The sequence below is a fragment of the Vidua chalybeata genome, chromosome 34 (genome assembly GCF_026979565.1).
Source record: "Vidua chalybeata isolate OUT-0048 chromosome 34, bVidCha1 merged haplotype, whole genome shotgun sequence".
Lineage (NCBI taxonomy): Eukaryota > Metazoa > Chordata > Aves > Passeriformes > Viduidae > Vidua > Vidua chalybeata.
The window spans coordinates 404,831-414,976 of record NC_071563.1 but is presented as its reverse complement, the minus strand read 5'-3'; the positions used below and the strand labels follow the sequence as shown (position 1 = coordinate 414,976).

At 46.3% G+C, this 10,146-nt stretch overlaps 1 protein-coding gene across 1 annotated transcript in view; it reads right to left on the bottom strand.

Annotated features, from left to right (window-relative positions):
• Positions 1 to 1,359: 1,359 nt before the first annotated feature.
• The window catches only part of LRRC4B (leucine rich repeat containing 4B), a 15,596-nt gene continuing 6,809 nt past the window's right edge, over positions 1,360 to 10,146 (bottom strand). The window contains 4 exon segments of the mRNA XM_053968397.1: positions 1,360 to 1,638; positions 1,640 to 2,409; positions 2,411 to 3,154; positions 9,781 to 10,110. Of these exon segments, the coding sequence (XP_053824372.1) occupies positions 1,407 to 1,638; positions 1,640 to 2,409; positions 2,411 to 3,154; positions 9,781 to 10,071 (2,037 nt within the window). The 5' untranslated portion in view covers positions 10,072 to 10,110 and the 3' untranslated portion in view covers positions 1,360 to 1,406.

The following is a 10,146-nucleotide window of genomic DNA, read 5'->3' as shown; positions in this document are numbered from 1 at the left end:
GGGGGGGGTCTCCCCATTTTTAGGGGTTTTCCATCCCATCCAACACCGATTTAGTGGGGGGGGTCCCCAATTTTTTGGGGGTTTCCTCCAGGTCCGCAGTTCCGGGGGGTTCCCTAAATTTTGGGGGGGGGTTCCCCTAAATTTTTGGGGGTTCCCCCCACATTTTTTAGGGTTTCCACATAATTTTTTTTAGGGTTTTCCCGATTTTTGGCGGGGGTTTCCCAATTTTTTGGGGATTTCCTTCACATTTTTTGGTGGGGGGTTCCCCAGAATTTTGGGGGATTTTCCTCTACTATTTTTGGGGTTTCCTCCACATTTTTGGGGGGATTTTCCTCTACTATTTTTGGGAATTTTCATCCATATTTTTTAGGGTTCCCCTCATATTTTTTAAGGTTTCCTCCATAACTGTTCTCCCACATTTTTTTAGGGTTTTTTCACCACATTTTTGGGATTTTCCCCCCTCCTTTCCTGGAGTTTTTCCTGAATCTTTCCCAATTTTTTTCGGGAGCATTTCCCCCACATTTTTGGGGGACTTTCCTCTACATTTTTAGGCGTCTCCCCCCTATTTTCTGGGGATTTTCCCCCACAATTTTTAGGGAATTTCCCCCAATTTTTTAGGAGTCTCTTCCCCATTTTGGGGGAATTTTCCCCCACTTTTTTTGGAGTCTCCCTCAGATTTTTTTGGAGATTTTCCTCCACATTTTTTAGGAGTTTCCGCCAATTCTTCAGGAGTCTCCCCCCACTTATTTTTAGGAATTTCCGCCCCCCCCCCCCCCATTTTGTAGGAGTTTCCCCACATTTTTCAGGATTCTCCTCCCCATTTTTTAGGAGATTCTCCCACCGATTTTTTAGGAGTTTACCCCACGTTTTCTGGGGATTTTCCCCCACATTTTTTAGGAGTTTCCTCCATTTTTTCACAGTCTCCCTCCCCACTTTTTTTTTAGGAATTTCCCCCATTTTTAGGAGTTTCCCCCACATTTTTTTAGGGGATTTTCCTCCCCATTTTTTAGGGGATTTTCCTCCCCATTTTTAGGGATTTTCCTCCCCGTTTTTAGGGATTTTCCTCCCCATTTTTTAGGAGTCTCCCCCACATTTTTTAGATCTCTCTCCCCCCATCTTTCCACCACGTCCCCCCCGCACTTTTTAACTTTTTTTTTTTACAAGTCTCTCCCCCATTTTTCCAGCTCCATCCCCCAATTCCTCCGAGCCTCCCCTCACATTTCTCCTCTTCCTCTCCCCCAAAATCTTTTTTTTTTTTTGTTTTGTTTGTTTTCTGTGGTTTTTTTTTTTTTTTTTCCCCTTTTTCCTTCCGTCCGGGTGGATTTTCGGGGGCGAGGGGGGGTGGCTTCCAATCCCCCCCCCCCAACCCCCACCCCCCCAAAAAAAAAAAAAAAAAAAAAAAAATCTCAGATCTGCGTCTCCTGCACGTTCTCCTTGGAGGGGCTCTTGAAGAGCAGCGGCTCGTGCACCGAGTTGAGCAGCGGCGTCTTCCCGCAGCCCAGCGCCGCCGCCGGGCCGCCGTAGTGGGCGGCCAACGCCGCGTACCTGTCCAGGTGCTCCCTCTCCAACGCCGGCAGCGCCAACCGGTTGTCCCCACCCGTCCCGGCGCCGCCGCCGGGGGCCGCCGCCGCCCCCGCCGGCGGGACCTCCGGCCAGCTCGTCCTCGACGTTGACGATCTCCACGGCGCGCGCGGGGCCGCCGCGGTGCTTGTGGCGCTGGTGCTGCTTGCGGAGCTTGTAGAAGGCCACCAGCATGACGGCGGCCATGAAGGTGATGGCCACGAAGCAGCCGATGATGATCTTGGTGGTCTTCAAGACGTCGTCCAAATCTTGGAGACCTCCCCCGGCCGCCGCGCCGGCCGCTGCCGCCGTGATGGGCACGGTGAAGGGTTTGCCGGTGGCGCGCGTGGCCGGGGCGGCCGTAGAGGCGCCGGCCGGTTCCCAGCCGGCCGCCGTGGGCGCGGCGGGGGTCTGGGGAGCTTGGTCGTCGCCGCCGGCGCCCTCGGTGGTCTCCACGGTGACCGTGGTGAAGTAGGTGTAGCCGGTGGCCGCGGCGGCGGCCGCGGCGGCCGCGGCGGCGTCGGCGGCCGAGACGTTGAGCGTGGCGGTGGCCGTGGTGTTGCCGGCGGCGTTGGTGACCATGCAGGTGTACTGCCCGGTGTCCTGCACGGTGACGTTGGTGAAGTTGAGCGTCCCGTCGTGCAGCACCGAGATGCGCACGCGGTACGAGCCGTGCGTCATCAGCGTCCCGTTGGGCGTCAGCCAGTTGACCGACGTCATGGCCGTGCCCGTGCGGCACTTGAGCTCGGCCGCCATGCCCTCGGTGACGTTGAGGTCGGCCGGCGGCTCCACGATGACCGGCGCGTAGCAGGTGAAGTGGCCGGGCTCCAGCTCGCCCAGGTAGCGGCCCGCGCAGCGCCGGCGGCGCGTGGCAGCGGGCGCAGCAGCTGGTGTTGCTGGGCACGGTCTCGCGCAGCCACCAGCTGAGCCAGAGCACGTCGCAGTCGCAGCGCCAGGGGTTGTGGTGCAGGTGCACGCGCTCCAGCCGGTGCAGCGGCGCGAAGAGGTCGTGCGGCAGCGAGGCCAGGTCGTTGTGGGCCAGGTTCAGCTCCTCCAGCGCCTTCAGGTCGTCGAAAGCGTTGCGCTCCACCGCCGCCACCCGCGCGTGCATCAGCCACAGCTTCCTCAGGCTGCCCAAGCCCTGGAAGGAGCCCGGCCGCACCCGGCCCAGGCGGTTCCCGGACAGCTCCAGCTCCTCCAGCCTCACCAGCGCCGTCAGGTTGGGGATCTCCTTGAGGTTGCACATGCCCAAGTTGAGGTAGCGCAGGTTGACCAGGCCCTCGAAGGCGGCCTCCGAGATGTACTCGAGGCGCTTGAGCTCGCCCAGGTCGAGGCGGCGCAGCGAGGGCACGCGGTTGAAGGCGTAGCTGGGGATGCTCTCGATGGGGTTGTTCCTCAGCCACAGCTCGCGCAGCTTGGACAGGTACTCGAAGGCCTGCGTGGGCACCGTGGTCAGGCGGTTGTCGAAGAGCTCCAGCGTGTTGAGGTTGGGCAGCCCGTTGAAGGCGCCCACCTCCACCTTGCGGACCAGGTTGCGGCTGAGCTGGAGGATCTCCAGGTGGCGCAGGTGCTTGAAGGTGTCGGTGCGGATCACCTGCGCGGGGAGGCAATCGGTTCGTTTGGGTAATGGTAATTAAGGGGAAGCGGCAAAGGTGGGTTGGTTTGGTATTCGTAATTAAGGAGAAGAACCAAAGGTTGGTTCGTTGGGTAACGGTAATTAAGGAGAAGCACCAAAGATTGGTTCATTGGGTAATTGTAATTAAGGAGAAGCACCAAAGATTGGTTCGTTGGGTAATTGTAATTAAGAAGAACCAAAGGTTGGTTCGTTGGGTAATTGTAATTAAGGAGAAGCACCAAAGATTGGTTCATTGGGTAATTGTAATTAAGGAGAAGCACCAAAGATTGGTTCGTTGGGTAATTGTAATTAAGGAGAAGAACCAAAGGTTGGTTGGTTCCATAGTTGTAATTACGAAGAACCAAAGGTTGGTTCATTTGGTAACGGTAATCAAGGAGAAGCACCAAAGTTTGGTTGGATTCATAATTGTAATTAAGAACCACCAAAGGTTGGTTCATTTGGTAATTGTAATTAAGGAGAAGCACCAAAGATTGGTTGCTTTCATAATTATAATTAAGGAGAAGCACCAAAAGTTGGTTGCTTTCATAATTCTAATTAAGGAGAATGAAAGATGGGTTGGTTTGGCAAGTGTAATTAAGGAGAAGCACCACAGATGGGTTGGTGTCGTAATTATAATTAAGAAGAACCAAAGGTTGGTTGGTTTGGTAACGGTAATTAAGGGGAAGCAGCGGAGATTGGTTGGTTTCGTAATTATAATTAAAGAGAAGCACCAAAGGTTGGTTCGTTTGGTAATCGTAATTAAGGAGAAGAACCAAAGATTGGTTCATTTGGTAACGGTAATTAAGGAGAAGAACCAAAGGTTGGTTCGTTTGGTAATCGTAATTAATGAGACGAACCAAAGGTTGGTTCGTTTGGTAATCGTAATTAAGGGGAAGCACCAAAGATTGGTTGGTTTGGTAACTGTAATTAAGGGGAAGAACCAAAAGTTGGTTCGTTTGGTAACGGTAATTAAGGAGAAGCACCAAAGATGGGTTGGTTTGGCAACTGTAATTAAGGAGAAGAACCAAAGGTTGGTCAATTTGGTAATTATAATTAATGAGAAACAGCGAAGGTTGGTCGGTTTGGTAATTATAATTAAAAAGAAGCACCAAAGGTTGGTTCGTTTGGGAATCGTAATTAATGAGAAGCACCAAAGGTTGGTTCATTTGGTAATCGTAATTAAGGAGAAGCACCAAAGGTTGGTTCGTTTGGTAATCGTAATTAAGGAGAAGCACCAAAGAAGTGTTTTTTTCCTGTTGAGAAATTTCTGTAATATTAATAATAATAAATTAATAGCAAATAATTTATTAGTACGGACTTTAGCACGCATTTGAATGCTTTAGCACAAACTTTGATACTTTAGGACGGACTTTAATACTTCAGCGTGGACTTTGATAGTTTAGTTTAAAACTTTAGGCCGGACTTGAATCTTTGAGCACGGACTTTAGCGCAGACTTTAATATCTTAGTGCGGACTTTAATACTTTAATACGGACTTTAGCACGGACTTTAATACTTGAGCATGGGATTTAATACTTTAGCACGGAACTTAATACTTTAGCTCAGAATGTAATACATTAGCACAGAGCTTAATGCTTTAGCACTGAGTTTAATACCTTAGCACTGACTTTAATACCTTAGCATGGAATTTAGCACGGGCTTTAATACCTTAGCACTGACTTTAATACTTGAGCATCGACTTTATTGCTTCAGGACGGACTTCGATACTTTAGTACGGACTTTAAGACTTTAGCACGGACTTTGGCACAGATTTTAATACTTTAGCACAGACTTTGATACTTGAGCATGGACTTTAATACTTTAGCACAGACTTTAGTTAATAGTTTAGCACGGACTTTAGCACGGACTTTAATACTTTAGCACGGACTTTACTACTTTAGCATGGGCATTAATACTTCAGCACAGACTTTAAAGCTTTAGCTTGGAATTTAATACTTCAGCACGGAATTTAGCATGGGCTTTAATACTTCAGTGCGGACTTTAGCACAGACTTTGATATTTTAGGACAAGACTTTAATACTTCAGCACGGAATTTAGCACAGGCTTTAACACCTTAGCACCGACTTTATTGCTTCAGGACGGACTTTGATACTTTAGAACGGACTTTAAGACTTTAGCACGGACTTTGGCACAGATTTTAATACTTTAGCACAGACTTTAATTAATACTTTAGCACGGACTTTGGCACAGATTTTAATACTTTAGCACAGACTTTGATACTTGAGCACAGACCTTAATACTTTAGCGGGGAGTGTAATACTTTAAACCGGGAATTTAATACTTTAGTGCAGACTTAAGTACTTTAGCACAGACTTTAATACTTTGCTTTAGCATGGATTTTAATACTTTAGCACGGACCTTAATACTTTAGCACTGACTTTAACACCTTTGCATGGAATTCAGCACGGACTTTGATACTTTAATACCCTAGCATGGATGTTAACACTTCAGCACGCATTTTAATACTCTAGCACAGTCTTTAATACTTTAGCACGGACATAAACACCAACTTTAATACCTTAGAACGGACTTTATTACTTCAGGACGGACTGAAATACTTTAGTACGGATTTTAATACTTTAGCATGGACTTTGGCACAGATTTTAATACTTTTAGCACAGACTTTGACGCTTGAGCACGGATTTTAATACTTCAGCACGGATTTTAACACCTTTGCACGGACTTCAGCACGGACTTCACTACTTTAGAACAGACATTAATTAATAGTTTAGCACAGACTTTAATACTTTAGCACGGATTTTAATATCTTAGCGCTGACTTTATTACTTCAGGACAGTCTTCGATACTTTAGTATGGACTTTAGGACCCTAGCACAGACTTTAATTAATACTTTAGCACGGACTTTAGCACAGACTTTAGCACGGACTTTAGCACTGAGTTTAATACTTTAACACAGACTCTAATACTTTAATACTTTAGCACGGACCTTAATACTTTAGGACAGACTTTGATTAATACTTTAGCACAGACTTTAGCACGGACTTTAATACTTTAGCATGGATTTTAGTGCCTTTGCATGGACTATATCATGGACTTTAATATTTCAGCACCGCCTTTAACGCCTTAGCACCGACTTTATTTTTTCAGGACAGACTTTGATACTTTAGTACAGAATTTAATGCTTCAGCATGGACTTTAACGAATACTTTAGCACGGACTTTAGCACCGAGTTTAATACTTTAGCACAGACTTTAATTAATACTTTAGCACGGACTTTAGCATGGACCTTAATACTTCAGCATGGACTTTCATAGTTTAGCACGGACTTTCACACTTAAGCAAGGACTTTAATGCTTTAGCATGAATTTTAATGAATACTTTAGCACGGACTTTAATACCTTAGCACCAGCTTTATTACTTCAGGACAGACTTCAGTACTTTAGAACGGACTTTAATACTCCAGCACGGACTGTAATTAATACTTTAGCAGGGACATTAATACTTCAGCACGAAATTTAGCACGGACTTTAATACTTTAGCACCGACTTCAGCACAGACTTTATTGCTTCAGCTCGGAATTTAATACTTCAGCACAGATTTTAGCACTTTAGGACTTTAATACTTTAGTGCGGACTTTAGCACAGACTTTGATCTTTTAGGACAGGACTTTAATACTTCAGCACGGAATTTAGCACGGGCTTTAATACCTTAGCACCGACTTTAATACTCGAGCGTGGACTTTAGCATGGACTTTAATACTTTAGGACGGACTTTCATACTTTAGCACGGACTTTAATACTTTAGTTCTGAGTTTAACACCTTTGCACGGAATTTAGCATAGACTTTTGATACCCTAGCACGGACTTTAGCACGGACTTTAATACTTTAGCACAGATTTTAATAATATTAAAAGTACTTAAAATGGAAAAAATATTAAAAATATAAAAATCTGAAAATACAAAAATATGAAAATACAAAATATTAAAAATAATAAAAGCAATAAAAGTATTAAAAATGTTTACAGCATAAAATATTTTAAATATTAAAATACCAAAGATTAAAAATATTAAAAATATTTTTAAAATTAAAATTATTTAAAAATATAAAAATACAAAATATTACAAATATAAAAATATAAAATATTTAAAATATTTATTTAAAATATTTTAAATATTTAAAATATTAAAATACAAAATATTTAAATTATTACAAATATTAACCATATACAAAACATTCAACATACCAAAAAATTCTTTAAAATATAAAAATATTAAAAATACTAGAACACAAAACATTAAAAACACGAAAGATATTCACAACATGAACAACATTAAAAACACTAAAATACAAAATATTAAAAACATTGACAATATCAATAATATTAAAAACCTTTACAACCTGAAAAAATATTACAACAAAAACTATTAAAAATATTTTTTAAATATTAAAAAATTCAAAATATGCCAACTATTTCACCCCCAAACGCCACCACCCTCCAACTCTCGGTAAGTCCCGGTAAGTCCCGGTAAATCACTCCCGGCAAGTGCCGGTAAACGCCGGTAAGTCCATCCCGGTAGCTCCCGGTACGTCCCGGTAAGTAAATCCCAGTAAGCCCCAGTAAGTCAATCCCAGTAAGTCAATCCCGGTAAAGTCAATCCCGGTAAATCCCGGCAAACCCCGGTAAGTGCCGTTATGTCAATTCCGGTAAGTCCCGGGAAGTAAATCCCGCTGTGTCCCGGTAAATAAATCCCCGTAAGTGCCGGTAAATCCTGGTAAGTGCCGGTAAATTAATCCCGGAAAGTGCCAGGAAGTAAATCCCAGTAAATCCCGGTAAGTGCCGGTAAACCCCGGTAAGTCAATCCCGGTAAGTGCCAGTAATTGCCAGTCAGTCCCGGTAAGTCCTGGCAGCTCCCAGTAAATCCCGGCAAATCAATCCCAGTAAATCCCGGTTAGTCAATCCCAGTAAGTGCCAGTCAGTCCCGGTAAATCGATCCCGGTAAATCCCGGTAAGTCAATCCTGGTAAGTCCCGGTAAATCAATCCCGGTAAGTGCCGGTAAGTGCCAGTAAATCCTGGTAAATCCCAGTAGCTCCCAGTCAGTCCCAGTAAATCAATCCCAGTAAATCCCAGTTAGTCAATCCCAGTAAGTCAATCCCGGTAAATCAATCCCGGTAAATCAATCCAGTAAATCCCGGTAAATCAATCCCGGTAAATCCCAGTAAATCAATCCCGGTATGTCAATCCCGGTAAATCCCGGTAAATCAATCCCGGTATGTCAATCCCGGTAAACCAATCCTGGTAAACCAATCCCAGTAAGTCAATCCCGGTAAATCAATCCCGGTAAATCAATCCAGTAAATCCCGGTAAATCAATCCCGGTAAATCCCAGTAAATCAATCCCGGTATGTCAATCCCGGTAAATCCCGGTAAATCAATCCCGGTATGTCAATCCCGGTAAACCAATCCTGGTAAACCAATCCCGGTAAGTCAATCCCGGTAAGTCAATCCCGATAAATCAATCCCGCTAAATCCCGGTAAATCCTGGTAAATCAATCCCAGTAAATCCCAGTAAATCAATCCTGATAAGTCAATCCTGATAAGTCAATCCTGGTAAGTCAATCCCGCTAAGTCCCGGTAAATCAATCCCGGTAAATCTCGGTAAATCAATCCCACTAATTCCCGGTAAATCCCGGTATGTCAATCCCAGTAAATCAATCCCGGTAAGTGCTGGTAAATCAATCCCGGTAAATCAATCCCGCTAAGTCCCAGTAAATCCCGGTATGTCAATCCCGGTATGTCAATCCCGGTAAATCCTGGTAAATCAATCCCGGTAAGTCAATCCCAATAAACCAATCCTGGTAAGTCAATCCCGGTAAAGTCAATCCTGGTAAGTCAATCCCGGTAAGTCAATCCCAGTAAACCAATCCTGGTAAGTCAATCCCGGTAAAGTCAATCCCGGTAAGTCAATCCCGGTAAGTCAGCCCCGGTAAATCCCGGTAAATCCCGGTAAGTCAATCCCAGCAAACCAGTCCCGGTACGTCAATCCCGGTAAGTCAATCCCGCTAAGTCAATCCCAATAAACCAATCCCGGTAAGTCAATCCCGCTAAGTCAATCCCAATAAACCAATCCTGGTAAGTCAATCCTGGTAAAGTCAATTCTGGTAAGTCAATCCCGCTAAGTCAATCCCGGTAAGTCAATCCCAGTAAGTCAGCCCCGGTAAATCCCAGTAAATCCCGGTAAGTCAATCCCAATAAACAATCCCGGTAAGTCAATCCCGGTAAGTCAATCCCAGTAAACCAATCCTGGTAAGTCAATCCCGGTAAAGTCAATCCCGGTAAGTCAATCCCGGTAAGTCAGCCCCGGTAAATCCTGGTAAATCCCGGTAAGTCAATCCCAATAAACAATCCCGGTAAGTCAATCCCGGTAAGTCAATCCCAATAAACCAATCCCGGTAAATCAATCCCAGTAAACCAATCCCGGTAAGTCAATCCCAGTAAGTCAGCCCCGGTAAGTCCTGCTAAGTCAATCCCAATAAACCAATCCCGGTAAGTCAATCCCGCTAAGTCAATCCCGGTAAATCCGCCCCGGTATCTCCCGGTCGGTGCCCGGCAGCGCCGGCCCTCACCTGGATGTGGTTCTCCTGCAGGTTCAGGTAGCGCGTGTTCACCGAGATGCTCTGCGGCACCTCCAGCAGCTCGCGCCGCGTGCAGATCACCCGGCTGGCCTGGTTGCTGCAGGTGCACGCCGCCGGGCACGGCGTGGGCGAGGCGGCCGCCGCGGCCGGTAGCCACGCCAGGGCGGCCGCCGGCAGCAGCAGCAGCGGCAGCAGCGGCGGCAGCGGCGGCAGCGGGCCGGGCGCCGCCGGGGGCCACCGGGGCGGGCGCTGAGGTGGCCGGGCCATGCTAAGGAGAGCCATGGGCCAGGGGCATCGCCGGCTTCAGGGCCCCGGGTGCTGCTGGGGGGGGGGGGGAGACGAGGGGGTTAGGGGGGG